The following is a 17,192-nucleotide window of genomic DNA, read 5'->3' as shown; positions in this document are numbered from 1 at the left end:
CTTGTTAAATAGCGTGACACCTGAGTTGTTTATCTTTAGCACAACAATAAAAAAATGGCTGAAAACAACAATACTTCACAACCTTTGGGATCCCTTGCCTTCTCCACAGCCATCAATACTGCTGTAACAACTCCACTGTGGTTATTCTTTGATCATCCAAAAAAGAAAATTAATGGAACATCTCTGAGAGGAGTTTATCAAATTCATCAAGTTTCGGATATTAAAAATGTTATTGAAGAAAGTGGATTGCAAACACAAGAAAATGTCATTGAATATGAATGGTTACTTTCACCAATTGGTGAAAATCCACTAAAATCAAAAAAGAAAAAGATGTTTTATCAAATTTCCAATTCGACTTTGGAATTCTTTAGAGAAAATCAGGTAAAGGAAATGAAACTTTTAGTTTGTTCAAGAGATATTTCACCACCAAAGAATGCAAAAACTATTCCAGACGAAACACCAACTATTCAACCAATGATCGAATCACCTCCAATCAAGGAAGAAACCAAAGAAAGAAAAAAGAAGAAACAAAGATTTATTGAAACGACACAAGAGGAAGAACTTGAAGCTGATTTGGATGGTGGGAAATGTGATTTTTTGTGTAATTGTGAAGAATTGGGAAGAAAATGTGCTCTCCCACACAAGTATTCAGTAGTGTTTTTTGCAGTTGGACTTGTGGTTGGATTTATCATTGCTGCTTTATTGGCCACGTTGGCTGTTGCTTTAGTAAGATGAAGAATTTTATGTAATTTAAAAGTTTGCTAAACTCTTTTCCATATTCAGTCAATCTACAACATACCTTAATTATTCAATTACTTATTTGTTTAAAATACATATTTGGTAAAGAATGGTTCAGTTTGTATGAAATATTGAATTTATTGTTAGTTCAATTGTGGAGCAAATGTTTCAAAATTTCCAAATCTATGCCATGGAATAACAAGATCTGGATAGGATTGTGCAAATCTTTCTTTCAAAGCATCCAAATAATTAGTTCCATGAAAGCAATACCCTAATTTTTCCAAATATTCTCTATTATTCTTATCAAAAATAAAACGAGAATGCCCGTACAAAAATAGGAATTGTTGTTCGAAATTTCTCATAATGAATGGGTCCAACAATATTGGAGATTTGCCGGAGACATGCTTTGCACAACAAGGATATTTTCTTATTAATTCTCTGGCAATGTCAGTAGAGGATGAATTTTTCAAAATTAATTCGGCCATATCTTCATTCCATTCCACACCTTGATGTTGGATCATTTGTTTTATAAGGGCATGATCATTCAATACTATAGTGAGATGATCAAGACTGAGATGGTTCGCAATCAAAATATTCTTGTTCATTGCCTTTACAATAACCTGTTCATCCAATGTAATCTCTTTGGTGCTCATGAAAAAAGCTTTGTGTGAAATATCAAGAAACTTCAAAAGTTGTTCTTTCGAGGAAATCAAGTTTGAGTGGAGCAATTCAGATTCATTAACTTTGGAAGTGAGAATCGATTCAATTAAATTGGAATAGAATGGGTAGCTTTTTTCAACCCAATAGATGGCTCTCCAGTCATTTGAAACAGATTTGAAGATGGAACAGCGACTCTTTCTAATATTTTCACCAGCTCTTTGAATAGCCGTTCCACTTGTGAATATGGAAGTCTCAAACAAATCCTGTCTATTTCTAAATTCTCTATTTAGGTAGTAAAAAGAATCTCCGTTCAATTCTACTGCTTTCTTTACAAATTCTTCATCTTGTCTCAGATTGAATGGAAGAAACTTGAAAGCAGCTCCATTATTTCTTATGGCTTCAAGAACAATATCTCGATTTTGAAGAATATCTGGATGTGCGTAGTAGAGAAATAATCCATTTTCCTTGACACGAGCTTTCATATATTCCGGATCATTTCGTAATTCAAGTGAAATTACTTCCAAAGTGTCAATTTCACCTGGCACCTGGTCACACTTATTATTATTCTTCTTTTTTCGCCTTTTTGTTGATAGACGAGGAATAGAAGCTCGCATGTGAGGAGCTGAAGGGTCTATCAAGACTGTTGCACCACCCTGCCACCAATTTGCTCTGTTACATACGGCATCAGAAAGTGTTTCTCCCTTTCCAAATATAAATATTCCCTCTCTTGGAATAGGAGATCTAAAAGCCCAAACATCAGATTTTGTAGGTCTTGTGCAATATTCCAATGGAATAATTAAGGAATTGGTAAAGGAAAATAATTGCTCCTCCTTGTACCATTCCAGGAACAATTTGGTTTGGTGGGCAAAGGTACTCTTTAGGGTACCACTTAAGATTGATAAATCAAGATGGACAACCACTGGATCCTGTTCTTCTTCTATTGTTGTCCTTGCTTCTTGTGATGGATTCATGGTTTCTTTTGTTGTTTTGATCTTATTTTTTTTTATTAATAAAAAGTTGGATATATTTGCAAAACATGTTTTAAATGAATTGATAACAAATAAAATTGTTTGCAACACAAATTCTTGCTCGGCAATATTTTACATGATACGGAGGAACACCTAACATTTTTGCATTACGTACAAGAAATAAAGTCTTGAAAATATTTGATAAGGTAGAAAAGTTCTATTGCGTAACCGGTCCAATGATTTTTACATTGAATCGTTTTTGGAATTTACTTATTCTTCATTTCATTACGGCACCCTATAATAATTAGTCCAAGTGAAGACATGGTACAAGACGGTCAAATTCTACCCGGATAGAATTCAAATCAAGAATAGGATCCTGAAAAAGTTTATGATGAATCATTGGGACAATATTAAAACTAAATTATAATCACTACGTTTGTAATTAGTATGTCTTTTAAATAACCATGGCAATGAATAGAGTACATTTCTTATTACAAGAGGTGCTTTAGCTATTTTTGAATCTCTCTCTGAGAGGAGTTATATTTTGATAATATGGTTATAAGAAAGTTGACTTAGGTTACTTTGGATTCATTTTACAAGTCAGCATTGTTTGAAAAGAAAAGAAAGATTACTTTAAATGATACCATTCAATCTGGATTGAATAGAAAATGGAGAATGTTTTTTAATAGAAAAGAATAATATTCATAAAATTCAAATTGGAGAGAAAATTATAGATATTTCAACTACTGAAAATCATTTTATTTGTTGTTCGAGATGGAAAGTGTATCATATTAAATCAGCTGGTTCTTGTAATGAAATTAAAGGATTAAATTTAATGGAACTTGAATATATTAAGAAAATTGAAACTGGTCGAAAATTTCTTTTACTTTTAACAACTATGGGAAGAATATTCGCATTTGGATTGAACAAGTTAGTATTTTCTTCTTTTAATATTCATAAATTTATTATATAATAATAATAATATTTATAATAATTAAAATATAAATAATGATAATAATAATTATTAATATAAAGGATAAAAGACAAAAACAATTTGGATGTAATTTAGAAGAACAATTAAAAACACTAACTGAAATTAAATTTTCTGGAGGAGAAATAATTGATATATGTGCTGATTATGATCATACAGTTTTATTATCAAAAGATAAAACATTATGGATGTGTGGATTAAGTGCAGATAATCCAAAATATAAATATAATTATGAATTATTTACATGTATAGATAATAATGTATCTTGGGTATTTTTTAGAGGAAATACACTTGTCTATAAAAGAATGAATGCATTTGTTTCAATTGGACAAGAAATGCCATCTCCAAATTTCGTTTACTTTCCAACAGCTCTATTTTTTAAATTTGATATTGAAAATTTCTATGGATACAAAAATCAATTCATGTTTCAAGATAGAAAAACATTGGAATGTTATTATTTTTCTACTTTATATGGTTTAATTAAAATGGATGATTTAAATCGTTTTATTGATAGAAGACCTTATTTAATACCAAAATTTTATTGTTCAGATTTGGATACTGCAATTATTTATTTTGATACGAGTAGAATTAATTATTTATCTTGTAATTTAGTTAATAATTTAAGATTTTCAGATATTATATTGATATGTAATTGAACAAGAATAAATATAATTTTGAAATTTTAATTAATTATATAATTGAATGATCATGGTGAGAATATTATTGTTAATAGTTATATGGTATTGATATACTGTTATACAATGAAATTTAATGAATTCAATTGATTTTTGAATGATCAAACATGCACAACTTTTTAGAACCTAATCAAATGTGTATGATGCGTGAGTGAAAATGGTGAATTTAAAGATTTGTTAAATACTGTGATAATTAAATAGTTCCAGCAGATTTTCGATCTCTTGCTAAATTCCATCTAAAAATAAGTAAAAAAAAATTTAGGCACATCATCAAGAAAACTCACACAAGCCTTTAATGTTTGTTATTAAAGACTTTAATAGAATAAGAAAAGAGAATAAATAATGGGAAAGAAAAAATCAGTGATATCAACAACATCAGCAACAACAACGAATAATAAAACGACAGAAAAAAAGTCTAAAAAGTCATCAACATCGGAGGCTTCTTCATCAAAAGGTTCATCTTCTTCTTCAACAACAACAGCAGCAACAAATGATCAAAAGAAGGTTATTGTACCATTAACATGGGTACCACTCTCTGTTGGACAAGTTATCATACCATCACAAACAAAAGATGAACCAAACAATGGAGCTGATATAACTATTGAAGTTAAAAGTAGGCTAGTCAAAAATTTAGATAATTATCCAAGTGATTGTTTATTTCGTACTCATCAATACGATTTTACATTAACACCAACAAAAGAATTACTTGAATGGGCTAAAATTGATTATGGATTTTATAGTAAAATTAAATTATTTATGCTAATATCGAGTGAACAGGACTTGACAGAGAATTATGATAATGGAGAATGGACTGAATGTTTTTCATCTGAAAGTAGACCTGTTATTACTGATTCTCATACAGAGGATTATGAAAATGGAGTTTGGAAAATTACATTATATTGGCAAAATGCAAAGGTTTTTAAATTTAAACCAAGTGCCAAATTTAGATTTGAAATTGATGTATATAGAGCTTGTACAGATAGAGATGTAATGAAAAAAGTTGCAACAAAGATTTCATCTCCATTCAGATTACTTTCAAAACCTGAAGTTTATCTTAAAAGTTTAGCAAAGACTAAGAATAAGAGAAAGGGATCTTCAATAACCAATGATGAAGAAGAAGAAGATGAAGAAGATGATACTGATTCACATAGTGTAGCTACATCTTCCTCATCTAATTCAAAGAAAAAGGTTAAAATTTCACCAAATGCTGTCAAGAATAATTTATCAATTCCTACTTTGAAGAATACAATGAAAAATTCAAGTAGTGCAACTGCTGCTGTATCAAAACCAAGTGGTAGTTCCACTATTACTACTACTACCACTGTTATTAATTTATTGGATGAATCTAGAGATGAAATAGTTTTGGATGAAGGAGGAGCATCAAGTCCAATTCTTGTGAAATCTTCCAATTTTCCATCATCTGATGATTTTAATACAAATGATATTGAATCGAATACTGTACAAAGTCCAATCATAACCACCAATAAGAATTATGAATATATTCAATCTTCACCTCCTCCATTCCTGACACCACCACTTTCTCCTTTACCTCAATCTAGAATATTATCTTCACAAGAAAATGGACTATTTCCCTTAATAGATGGACCAATTACAAGTCAAGAAACGAGTAGTAGTAATCCATTTAACACTTCTGATATTTTCTTTAATTCAACAAATAGAGATGAGGGACCTTCATCAAGTTTAGGTTCATTATTTTCATCATCTCAATAAACCATATACCATACACCACTCACATACATATATATATTGATATATTGGATAGATTCTATCTTTATGAAAATTGGTTTTAACAAAGATTACATGTTGTGTCTCATTCAATTCATTGATACTAGTAGAATGTTGTAAAAATTAATGAACAATTCTATTGGTTTAATGGTTGATTTGGAACGATATTTCATAAATGGCATCCTCAATAGTCTGTTGTGGCTTTTCAGCTCCAAATCGAACAATGAAATATCAGTTATCAATCATAAATACGAAACCTTTCATTTATCCAACAGAAAAAAAATGGCAACTCTTCATTTCATTCCATTCATAATCAAAATATTATTTGTATTCCTAGTTATCTTGTCCTGTGTATCATTCATTACTTGCAATCCATCCATAATAAGTGATACAAGTAAAACTGAAAATGTATTCGAAACCTTTACTCAACAATCCATTTCAGTTAATGATGGAGGAAATACTCAAAATAATGGAACATTAGATAATGGTCAATGGATTTATTATGGTTCTCAACAAGCAGGTACAAATTCACGTTCAGAAAAGACCTATCTCTATTCTCTCTATTTTGAGAAAACAGTTCACGTGTTAACAAATTGGGCAAGAATGTCACCTGTTGGATTTAAATCAAGATTTGGATCCTTGTTTAAATCAGGTGTTAGTTTGGCAGCTAGTGGACTAGTTCCATTATTTGAACATTTTAATCTTGTGGAATCTGCCAGATATCATTCATATGACATGTCATTCAATAATTGTTTTTCACATGCTTCTTGTAATGGTGAAGATACTTTTGTTAGAATTGCAACTTTTTATAATAGGAATAATGTAAGTTATTGAGCTCAACATTTTTACTAAGTTCTGACTTGTGTGTGAAATGACTATTCGTCTATCGTGTGAAATATATAAACAGATTGGAATGGCTGAAAATATTGCAGCAGGTCAAACAACTCCTCTCGATGTTACAATGACATGGATTAATTCAGATTTACATCGTGCTAATATTCTTGGTTCTTTTTCTTTATTAGGAGTTGGTTATTTTCCTAAATTGAATAGTAAGTTTTATATTAAATTACTAATATTTAAAGTTATATAGATGCTGATTATTCAGATTATTGGACTCAAAACTTTGTATCAGGTTCACATGGTATTTCAAATCCAATTGTTTCAGTTTCACATTTAATTTTAACATCTGGTCAATTAACATTTTTAGCTAATTATTATCATAAATATGATATTACCAATTCCAAACAATTAAAATCCATTCAATTATTCATTGATGATAAGGGATATACCATGACATTACCTGTCACTAATCAATTTGATGATAAATCAGCAAATGGAATGGGAACTTTTGAATTTACAACTTCAGTCAACTCTACAGCAACATGTAGAAAATATTATGTTAAAGCAATTGATTCATTTGGATATGCTTATTATTATCCTGCATTTGGATATTTATTAACTCAAGGAGAAAATGGAAATTGTAAACAATTTTATTTGGCTCAAAAGAAATCAAGTGATGTTGTAAATCCAACACCAATTCAACCTACAACAGGTCAATCATTTGTGAATAGAACTAGTGTTAATGGTGCTATTAGAAATGGAAATTATTTCATTTACACTTTTATGGTAATTTTTATCATTTTTGGAATTTCTCAATATTTATTGTAAATTAATCATATACAAATAATTTATTATTAATATTATTAATATTGTTGTTTACTTTCTAAAAAAGAATTGTGTGAAATTTCTTTTCAATTCATTAAAAATTTCTCTTCCAATTTTTTTCACATTTAATTGTTTAAAATTTCTCCATACTGAACTAGCCCAAAACCACAACTTGTAACTTCTAAATAGCATCATTATTATTTGAAGAGCACATATAAAATTATGTTCAGTTTCCAAAAATGGTATCACATTACTATTTATATTTTTCAATTCAATTCCTTTCCATTTCATGTAACAACTCGAAATAAATGGAATCATTGACACATGTATCAAATATTTATAATAAGGTTTAGCACTGTCATGTACCTTTACAAATGTAAATGCTCCAACACAACAATAAAAACATAAAATTCCAAAAAATTTTAAAAATGAATTTGGATAACGACCAATGATATGTTCATATTTGATAAATCCAAATGTTTTAGAATTTAAATATACATATAGTATGAAATATCCAATTGTTCCACATGTTGGTAGAAATTCATTAACAAAATAATGTGGAATTAATTGAGGAGGAAGTAATTGAGTATAATATTGATGATTAATATTATTGGAATTTAAAATTCTCAAATGATTTGGTTTGTTTTGGTAGGGTTTTAAAATACCCCTTGAAAATGCAACATGTTTAGGAGTTTTAATAATAAATTCACGTTTTGGAATTTGAATTTCATGTACAAATAATAAACTACTCAAATCTTGTAATTGATATTTGAATTTGTAACGTTTCTTACTTTTAGATAAATAATTTTTAATAATAGAATCTGAACGAATATATTGATAATCAATAGATTTATCATATAATAATGAAAATGTTGTTAATTTGTTAATTTGTTCAATTGAATTGATTGTAATTATTGAACTAGTTCTAAAACCATGAATGAGATAAGTGGTATCTTTTTTAATTTCATTAAAATTGTTGAAATTAATAGAATTAAATAATTTACCAAATTGATTCATCCATAAATTTTCAATTTGATTAGTATTTTGATCTGTCACCTGTTCATTCATTTCATTTTCTTTCAAATTTAATAAACAATTTCCAGGTGTATTAATTAAAAATTCACAATCTTCACAATTTTCATCATTTAATAATAAATAATTTAATTTAATTGCCAATTTTACACATTTTTTCATTTCACTTCTAGTTTTAATTTTATAATTTTTAATTTTCATTAAAAAATTAAATTCATCTTGTGAATAGAAAAATAATTTAATTTTCTTTTCAATATGATTAATAACTTGTTTTTGAAAATATGAAATTAATTGATTATATTTAGAAAATTCAAATAAATTAAAATAATAAAATTGATTAATTTGGGAAAATCTAAAAATATCAGAAGGTGATAAAAATGAACAAATAGATATTAGATCATCACGTGAAAATGAATTAATTGTTATTTTTTTGTTTTGATCATCACAATTATGTAATGATGATGTTGACATTTTTTTTTCTAATTCTTCCGATCAAAGACTTTAAAATAAAATGATGAACTTTTTCTATTAATAGAACAAATAAAAAATGTCATCACCACCATCATTACCACTACAACGAAACGAAACAAGAAGCCTTGATGTTGATCATCATGCTACTAATGATGATTGTATTAGGTGGTGATGTTGATGATATTGCTAATGATTGTATTACTCGTACGAATGATGAATATTGTTTATTATTATTTGAAGATCTTCCATTGGAAATTAGAGTTCATATTTTATGGTATTGCTCAGGTGATAGTTTACAATCATTGGCTCAAGTGAATCATTTTTATAATCATTTAATATTTGGAGGAGGAGGAAAATCAATGAATTCAGATGATGAATATTCTGGATATAGAAACTCACTTTGGAAATCAAAATTGAAAGGTTTAATGAATCTATGGGTTGATCAAATCAATGAAAATATTACTAATCATTTTGTATACACGAGTATGCTGGATAATTTTACAGAGAATAGTTTAGATTCGTATATTAAAAAACAATTATTTAAAGATGGAGAAAACAATTATAGAGATTTGGTTAAACAATTACTTGAAATTAAATTTAAATATCAAGAGGAAGCTACTTGTGAAAAATCAGATACTGGAGTTACTATAAATGGAAGATATATTAGAAATAATGATATCAAAGATTGGAATTCATTTCTATGTCAAAATTATTACTTGACAAATAGAATTGAACAAGTCAATGGTCTATTTACATTCAAGGGATATGAAATTGTTATTAATGAATATTTTGCATGTCAAAATTCATGGAGAATTTTATTTGGAATTGGAATTGATTTTAATACATTTAATAATGACAAGTCTACCACTCAATATTTGAGAGAAAATAAGGGATTTGCATATATAGTTGATAGTAAAAGAGTTAAAATACTTGGGAATCACATTTCAGATGCTTCCAATATTATCGACACTGAAATTGTTAAAATTGGTGAAAGATTTTCACTTTATATTAATTTTGAGGAAAATTTAGTTTACTTTTTCAGAAATGGAGTTCATGTCATGACCATTGAATCATCTATGGAGGATAATGTTATTTATTATCCAATTATTGCATTATGTCCAAAGAAGGCAGTTACTTTGTATCCATTACTTTCATGTAATTATATTTTGAATCCTAATGCTCCTAAAAGGGGTGAAAAACCTCGTTTGTAGTAGTAGTATTGTAAAAATTAATTTTCAATAATTTGTAAAGTGTATGGTACAATCATTATTACAATGGACAATTAAAAGATTGAATGAATTTGAATACGGAGATATTAGAACATTGGAACATCATCATGTGAACGTTATCAGTGTTACAATGGAATAATAAATAACAATTTATTATTTCACGAATGTACAAATTTGGAAGTGGAAATGGTTTCTAAGATACATTATAAAACAACATTGTGTCCTTCCTTCCGTTGTAAAGTCATTATTGTTGGTGATTTGGGACAAGATCTTATCATCTTCAAAAAAAAAATGTCGACTAGACAATTGACAGTTTTAATAGTAGTAGTATTTTTATTTTGCATGATTGTTAATTCACATCATGTTCATGCAACTGTATCTCCGCATAATACTATTAAATGTTCATTGAATGCAAATCCATTATCAACTACAACTAACATTTCAATTCCAGAATTTCTAGCAACAAATCTTCCATTTCCATTTTATGATAATTCTTTATTTAGTTATGATTTAATGATTGAAAGTTTAAAGAGAGTTAATATTACACATATTAGAATACCAATTCATTGGGCATTACTTGAACCTATTCGAAATCAATTATATGATGTTTATTTAGCTAGAGTTGATTTGGCAATGGACAAATTATCTAAAAATGGAATTAAGAGTTTATTCTTTTTCAGTGGAAGTGCACCATGGATTAGTTCAGATCCAACAACTAGTAAATCAGATACTTATCCACCAACTAGTATAACACCATATACAGATAGACTTGTTTGGTTAATTGAAAGATATGCAAAGAAAGGATTAGAAATTGTTCAAATTTGGAATGAAGTTAATTTACCTGCCTTTTGGATGCCAATGGAAAATCCTCAAAATTATACAAATTTACTTAGAGAATCCTATGATAGAGTTCAAACATTCATTTCCAATACATCAAATCCTGAATATTCCTCAATGAAAAATGTGAAAATTTCAATGGCAGGCATGGCTTATTTTAGTGAAATGCCATATCATTCACAAACACCAATGTTTTATGCATTGGAACCTTTGGGAGCATATGATAAATGTGATATTGTTGCATATCATCCTTATTATGCAACACCTGAAGGAAGTGTTTCATCAGATGTTTATGATTTTGAAACAAAAGCAAAGGAAATTGCATATCCTTTATTAGCCAAGTATGGTAAAAGAATATTTGCAACAGAATGGGGTTGGTCAACTTATACAACTGATTTCTCTGAACAACCATTCATTTCAGAAAAAGTTCAAGCTGATTACATTCTCAGACGTTTGACAATTTTAATGCATTTATGTTTTGATAGAGTTTATCAATTTGCAATGTTTGATTTTCCAACTAGTATTGGAGCTTCTCAAAGAGATACCTATTATGGAATGTTGAGAAATAATATTACAATTGATTCATCTAAATCAAATTGGGAAAATATTCAACAAATGGCTAAACCTTCCTATTTTGCTTTATTGAATTATTTACAATTTATTGGAGAAAGAAAGCAATTATATGGAGTTTCAAATGTTTTCACTCCAACAAATGATCCAGGAAATATGCATTCAGTAACTGTTCATAATGGAGAAGGATCTTTGCTGTGGTTTTATTGGGGAAATCAAATTTCTAATGGAATTAAATTGAACTCACAACCAATTAAGGATATGATCAAATTAACAGGATATAACATTACTAGTTTCATTGTCTATGATCCACTTTCTAATATTATTATTAATAATACTCTTCCTAAAGATTTGGAAAATATTACCATAGATGTACAAACTAATTTGAGAATTGTTAAATTTACATTTTCAAAAGAATCAACTCAACCAGAGAATTCACTTGGTAATAATAATGGTACAAATTCAATAACACCAAAGAATAGTTCTAAAATTGCAACGAACAGTACAAGAATTTCAAGTGGAAATCAATTTAATGGAAAGTTTATAGTTTTATTTTCAATGATGGTGATGATGGTATTGATTGTTATTATTAATTAAATATTTAAATAAAATTCATAATAAAATTGTAATTTTAATCATAAATATTTTTCATTTAATTGAACTTGTCGAAATTTTTAGGATTTTCCTTTATTAAAATCCATAATTAATTATTTTCTAAATAAATAGAATTTAATTGAGGTATTGAATATATTAATTTACATCCTTTTGAAGTAATATTTTCATTACAATCAATTAAAAGTTCCCTTAATTTTTTTGGGGCACAATTAACCAATACTTGCACACCTCTATCCCCAATTTCACAATTACAAACTCCAAGAATTCTCAAATGTTGAAGGGAACAAATATATGTTAATCCTTCATCTCCAATTCTATTACCACTCAAATATAAACTTTCTAAATCAATCATTGATTCACTAATTAGTTTAACTCCCCAACTTGTAATGAAATTGGTATCTGCATATAGATTGATTAAATGATGAAGTGAGCTACATAATATTTCAATATGTACATCACTGATCTCTGTTGATTCAATATTAAGTGTTGTAAGTTGAGTTAGTGAACTAATTGTAATAGCTTCATCCATAGAAAGACTATTATTTGTATACAATAATGTTGTTAAATTTTGTAAATCATTAATCGACTCTCCAATAAAAATATCGTCAATATTATCTGAAATATTAAGATAGGTCAAATTTTCCATTTTGGATAAATATTGAACTCCAAGTAAACCTAAACAGCTTTCAGCTATTGAAAGTACTTTCAGATTATTCATGGAGGCAATTACAATAACACCATCCATCCCAAAATGATTGCCTCCAATATCAATTTCAGTAAGGTTTTTCAAATTCTTTGAAATATATTGAAGACCTTCACATCCAATATCACAATTCGAAATATGCAATATTTCCAATTTAGAAAGTGATGAAATGGCCTTGGCTCCACCATTAAGAATTTGATTATGTGAAATAGAGAGAAACTTTAAATTATCCATTCGAGAAATATGTTTAGCCCCTTCTTCTTTTAAACAGGCAGACGCAATATCAAGTTCTTGTAAATTCTTCAAATTGGAAAGCAACAAAGCACCTTTACAATTAATATTATTACCTGAAATATTGAGCTTGATAAGACAAGTCATATTTCTAATAAATTGAATGCCTGTTGCATCTATATCACAATATGAAACATTCAAATCGGTCAATTTATCCAATTTTAATTGTTTCATACCAGAATTTCCCAAAGAATTAAAAGAAATATCCAAATTTGTTAAACATTTCATAAACTTGCTTATCATTTCTATTCCTCTTCCCTTAGATGTTAATTTGTTACTACCAATATTCAATATTTTCAATTCTTTTAATTTACATAAACAAGCAACTCCACTATCTTCAATATCACTTCCATAAATATCTAAATGTATTAAATTTGGCATTAATTTCTCAATGGAAATTAAATTCGTTTTATCTGAAATTGCCTTTGAAAATGAAAATGTTAATCCATGAATATGATAATACATTAAATTATTATTGAATTTTTCCAATGTGAAAAGTAAATTTTGAAACATTAATTTAGTTTCTATTCGGATGTGAATTTTACATGCTGATCGGGAAATTTCATTCCACTTTTTACAAACGAGTGAACAAGTACAAATAATTTCCTGAAATTCTAACCATTCCAATATTTCATAACAAATATCATTAATTAATAAAATATTAACTTTATCAATATCATTCATTTTTAGATTGTGTGTGTATATAGTGAATGGGTTCAATCATGTGAAGATATTTTTTTTTAAAGAATTTATTTGCAAGTTCATCTTGAAAATTTAATTTTCTTTGTAAAGTACGTAACAATTTTGTACAATTTAAATGTTATTGCACTGAAGTTTATTTAAATATTCGAATAAACAACTTTACAATTCATGTTCCAAATGTTAAATAGATCGTGCTCCGAAAATGGTGTTCACTAAAAATCTCATTCGTTGACCTTTAAAAATCAACTCTATTCGAAACTCCTAAAAAAAAAAAATGTTTCACTACATTAGCAAACATTCACAAGATGAAAAAAACCACTACGTTGAAATGGAGGAAGAACACGAAGACCTAGCCTTCCAAGATATCGGAATTATTCCACACAAATTCATCACCATCACTATTACAGATAATAAAATTGATGAGAGTGATGGTTTTTTATCTAAAAAAACACTCTACGATATTACAACTCGAATTCGTGAGACAATTATTAATTTTAAAGTATCGCGGAGATTTAAGGAATTTAAAGAATTGTATGATTTGTGTGTCAAGTTGCCGAATGTTGTGTTATCGGAAATGCCTGAAAAGAATGCATTTAGTATGTTTGTTGTTATTGTTATTTTTGTATTGATATGGAAATTTAATATTTAATATTTACTATTTAATATTTAATATATTGATTGTAAACTATTGAATATATTTTTTAAATATATTAATGTTCATATAAATGTAAATAGATCGATTTGATGATAAAGTAATTGAGGAAAGAAAGAATCAATTTCAAATATTGTTATGTGAAATGTTGGAACATGGACAAATTTATGCAAATTCATATTTCAGAGATTTTCTTGGAATTCCAACAGATTTTTCCTTATTGAGAGTGTTAGCTTCTCATCGACATATTTTAAATTCAGTACTACATTCGAATAGCAATCAAAATGGTGGAAATCAATCTAAACATTTTCTTGAATATGAATTACCAATTATTGAATGGACACATGAAGATTTAATGATTTGGATGTGTTCACGTGATATGCATGGTTTAATTGATGTTTTTGAAAATCATCCTGAATGGAATGGTGAAAAGATTTGGAATTATGCAGTGACTGGTGATAAGGATAAATTAGTTGGTATGTTTCTTTTTCGTAGTTAATTGTAATTGTGAATTGAATAACTATTTAACATATACTTCTCAATGACAGGAATTACACCTGGAAGAGTATTGAATTTATTTAATCATCTTCGTCAAGTTCACACATTTCAAAGAGCGATTGCTGAACAAAAGAGTTTGGAGAAGAGTAGCACTAGCTCTCTAAATATTTTATCTGAATCAAATGAGGGAAGTTTAATTTATGACAAGAGAGAAATTGAAGAACCAAAAACATTTGGAGGTGAATCATTTGATATTTCATTTGATTTTTCAAATAATTTAAAGTTATCGAGTACCGAAACACCATCATCATTGGGAAGAAGTGATTCTTTTGCTTCAAATGTTGAAAGATGTGAATATTTACCACCTATTGAGAGAGAACATTTGACAGAAATGGAATTGAAGAGAATTAGAATGTGTATTGATAAATTGAGAAAGATTGATCCATATTTAAGTGAGAGAGCTTACATTATTCTTTCCCAAAATTTAGTAATCGAGTAAGTATAATATTATACTAATCAAAACATATACTCATCAACCTATTAATTGGTTCATTTATGAAAAAACAATATAGTGAAAGATTGTTATTTTTAAAGATCAATCCATATCTTGCTGATCCATTACTTGTAGATCCCTCTTCAACAATTCAACAACCTCTGAAAAGAAAGATTACTGCACCATTTGTCAAGTTAAAATTAGTCATTACAGAGCTGAGTGATACAACAGTTCACAGATTACAACGTAGTTTAGCTCATAAATTTGGTAAAGTCAACCAAGAATATGGTTATTTCCATGCAGCTTTAGTATTTGGAGCATTTTATTTAGAATGGACAGATAATTCAATTGTTACCATTCGATCCAGAAGTTCAAGTAAGGCAGTATTAGCTTATGATATTCATACATTTAGAGGACAAGAATCTATTAATAATGCTATTACTTCATTAGGAGATATTATTTGTAAATGGAATGGTGAAATGACTTACTCAACTGATAAGTGTAATTGTCAACATTTTGTAACACAAGTATTACAAACATTAGGAGTAGAAAATAGATTATCTGGATCACTTAAATTATATTTCCAAAGATTGAAGAATGATGGATATTGTAAAATGGAATTTCAACTTTCAGAATCGCTCAAAAAGATTTTCCCTTCACAAAAAAGTGTTCAATTTAAAACTCACAAGGAATTGGATGAATTTTACATGAAAGTTCAAGAGAAATTACCAAAATATTTCCTCAGTGCTGAAGGAATGTCCGATGAATTATTGTTAAAAGCATTTGATAGAGCATTTTGGTTAAGATTGGCAAGTAGTCAAAGAAAGGAAGAATATTTACCACTAAAGAATGAAAGAGGTGAAAATTCATGTCCATTTAATCCTCTTGAAAAATCATTTTCTGAAATTATTGATAATTCCATAATTGGAGGCGATTACAATTTTGGAAATTATGTACCAACTAGACCAAAACAAAGAAATGAAACTCAAGAAACAGAAGAATATTATCCAGCCATTGATTTGTAAATTATATATTAAATTTTGTAAAATAAAAAGAAACTTCACCTTCAATATAAAAATTACAAATTGATATTAAAATAAGTTTAGGTTTTGGGTCTCTTCTATGTCTGTAAAATTATCTCCTATCAAAGCTAGAATGCTAATTGCCAAGGTCAATGAACAAGAGTATTTTTTGCTACTGCTTGTTCAAATTATTAAATATTATTCTTTGGAAAGAGAAATACAAATTCGTTCATAGTATCTGCCATTTTTTGTAAAATATCAAAGTCAAAATGAAAGCCATATTCATCCATTCCAAATATTACTGAGGCAACAGTACCTTGTAAATTGGGAAAGAGTGATTGTAACCACCAAATATGATTGTTATCATACCTGGTAATTTGCAAACTAATTGTAAATCTGCTTCACTAATTGGATCACGCCATGTGAAATCTTTCAAACTTGATATTTTAGAAATGTGAGTAAATAAATTATTGTGATTTGAAATTGCCAGAATTAATATTTCTAAATTTGTTAATTTGCTCAATTCTGAAATGTCTATTTTATGTTCTGATTCTAAATAGAAATATTTAACATTTTTAAAAGATTCTACATTCAATTGATCTGGTAAATGAGTT

General features: G+C 28.0%; 8 protein-coding genes across 8 annotated transcripts; 6 read left to right on the top strand and 2 right to left on the bottom strand.

Annotated features, from left to right (window-relative positions):
* Positions 1 to 54: 54 nt before the first annotated feature.
* On the top strand, positions 55 to 735 carry NAEGRDRAFT_70874 (uncharacterized protein; the record flags this gene model as incomplete). Its single annotated transcript, XM_002673915.1, has 1 exon — positions 55 to 735. One exon carries the CDS (start codon positions 55 to 57, stop codon positions 733 to 735), a length of 681 nt encoding a protein of 226 aa, XP_002673961.1.
* A 146-nt stretch (positions 736 to 881) lies between these two features.
* NAEGRDRAFT_51235 (uncharacterized protein) lies at positions 882 to 2,369 on the bottom strand (the record flags this gene model as incomplete). The annotated part of the gene is made up of 1 exon (XM_002673826.1): positions 882 to 2,369. The coding sequence occupies one exon, from the start codon at positions 2,367 to 2,369 to the stop codon at positions 882 to 884; it is 1,488 nt and encodes a 495-aa protein (XP_002673872.1).
* Positions 2,370 to 4,394: 2,025 nt separating this feature from the next.
* On the top strand, positions 4,395 to 5,783 carry NAEGRDRAFT_70872 (uncharacterized protein; the record flags this gene model as incomplete). Its single annotated transcript, XM_002673914.1, has 1 exon — positions 4,395 to 5,783. One exon carries the CDS (start codon positions 4,395 to 4,397, stop codon positions 5,781 to 5,783), a length of 1,389 nt encoding a protein of 462 aa, XP_002673960.1.
* Positions 5,784 to 6,080: 297 nt separating this feature from the next.
* Positions 6,081 to 7,466, top strand: NAEGRDRAFT_70871 (uncharacterized protein; the record flags this gene model as incomplete). Its single annotated transcript, XM_002673913.1, has 3 exons — positions 6,081 to 6,620; positions 6,706 to 6,847; positions 6,889 to 7,466. The coding sequence occupies 3 exons, from the start codon at positions 6,081 to 6,083 to the stop codon at positions 7,464 to 7,466; spliced, it is 1,260 nt and encodes a 419-aa protein (XP_002673959.1).
* A 1,640-nt stretch (positions 7,467 to 9,106) lies between these two features.
* Positions 9,107 to 10,177, top strand: NAEGRDRAFT_70870 (uncharacterized protein; the record flags this gene model as incomplete). The annotated part of the gene is made up of 1 exon (XM_002673912.1): positions 9,107 to 10,177. The coding sequence occupies one exon, from the start codon at positions 9,107 to 9,109 to the stop codon at positions 10,175 to 10,177; it is 1,071 nt and encodes a 356-aa protein (XP_002673958.1).
* A 309-nt stretch (positions 10,178 to 10,486) lies between these two features.
* On the top strand, positions 10,487 to 12,199 carry NAEGRDRAFT_70869 (uncharacterized protein; the record flags this gene model as incomplete). Its single annotated transcript, XM_002673911.1, has 1 exon — positions 10,487 to 12,199. The coding sequence occupies one exon, from the start codon at positions 10,487 to 10,489 to the stop codon at positions 12,197 to 12,199; it is 1,713 nt and encodes a 570-aa protein (XP_002673957.1).
* A 106-nt stretch (positions 12,200 to 12,305) lies between these two features.
* NAEGRDRAFT_70868 (LRR_RI domain-containing protein) lies at positions 12,306 to 13,895 on the bottom strand (the record flags this gene model as incomplete). Its single annotated transcript, XM_002673825.1, has 1 exon — positions 12,306 to 13,895. The coding sequence occupies one exon, from the start codon at positions 13,893 to 13,895 to the stop codon at positions 12,306 to 12,308; it is 1,590 nt and encodes a 529-aa protein (XP_002673871.1).
* Positions 13,896 to 14,187: 292 nt separating this feature from the next.
* On the top strand, positions 14,188 to 16,581 carry NAEGRDRAFT_70867 (uncharacterized protein; the record flags this gene model as incomplete). Its single annotated transcript, XM_002673910.1, has 4 exons — positions 14,188 to 14,509; positions 14,649 to 15,041; positions 15,114 to 15,558; positions 15,636 to 16,581. 4 exons carry the CDS (start codon positions 14,188 to 14,190, stop codon positions 16,579 to 16,581), a joined length of 2,106 nt encoding a protein of 701 aa, XP_002673956.1.
* Positions 16,582 to 17,192: the final 611 nt, after the last annotated feature.

This window comes from Naegleria gruberi, assembly GCF_000004985.1.
Source record: "Naegleria gruberi genomic scaffold NAEGRscaffold_43, whole genome shotgun sequence".
NCBI lineage: Eukaryota > Heterolobosea > Eutetramitea > Acrasida > Naegleriidae > Naegleria > Naegleria gruberi.
The sequence above is the reverse complement of the archived record's forward strand: the minus strand, read 5'-3'. Positions and strand labels throughout refer to the sequence as shown.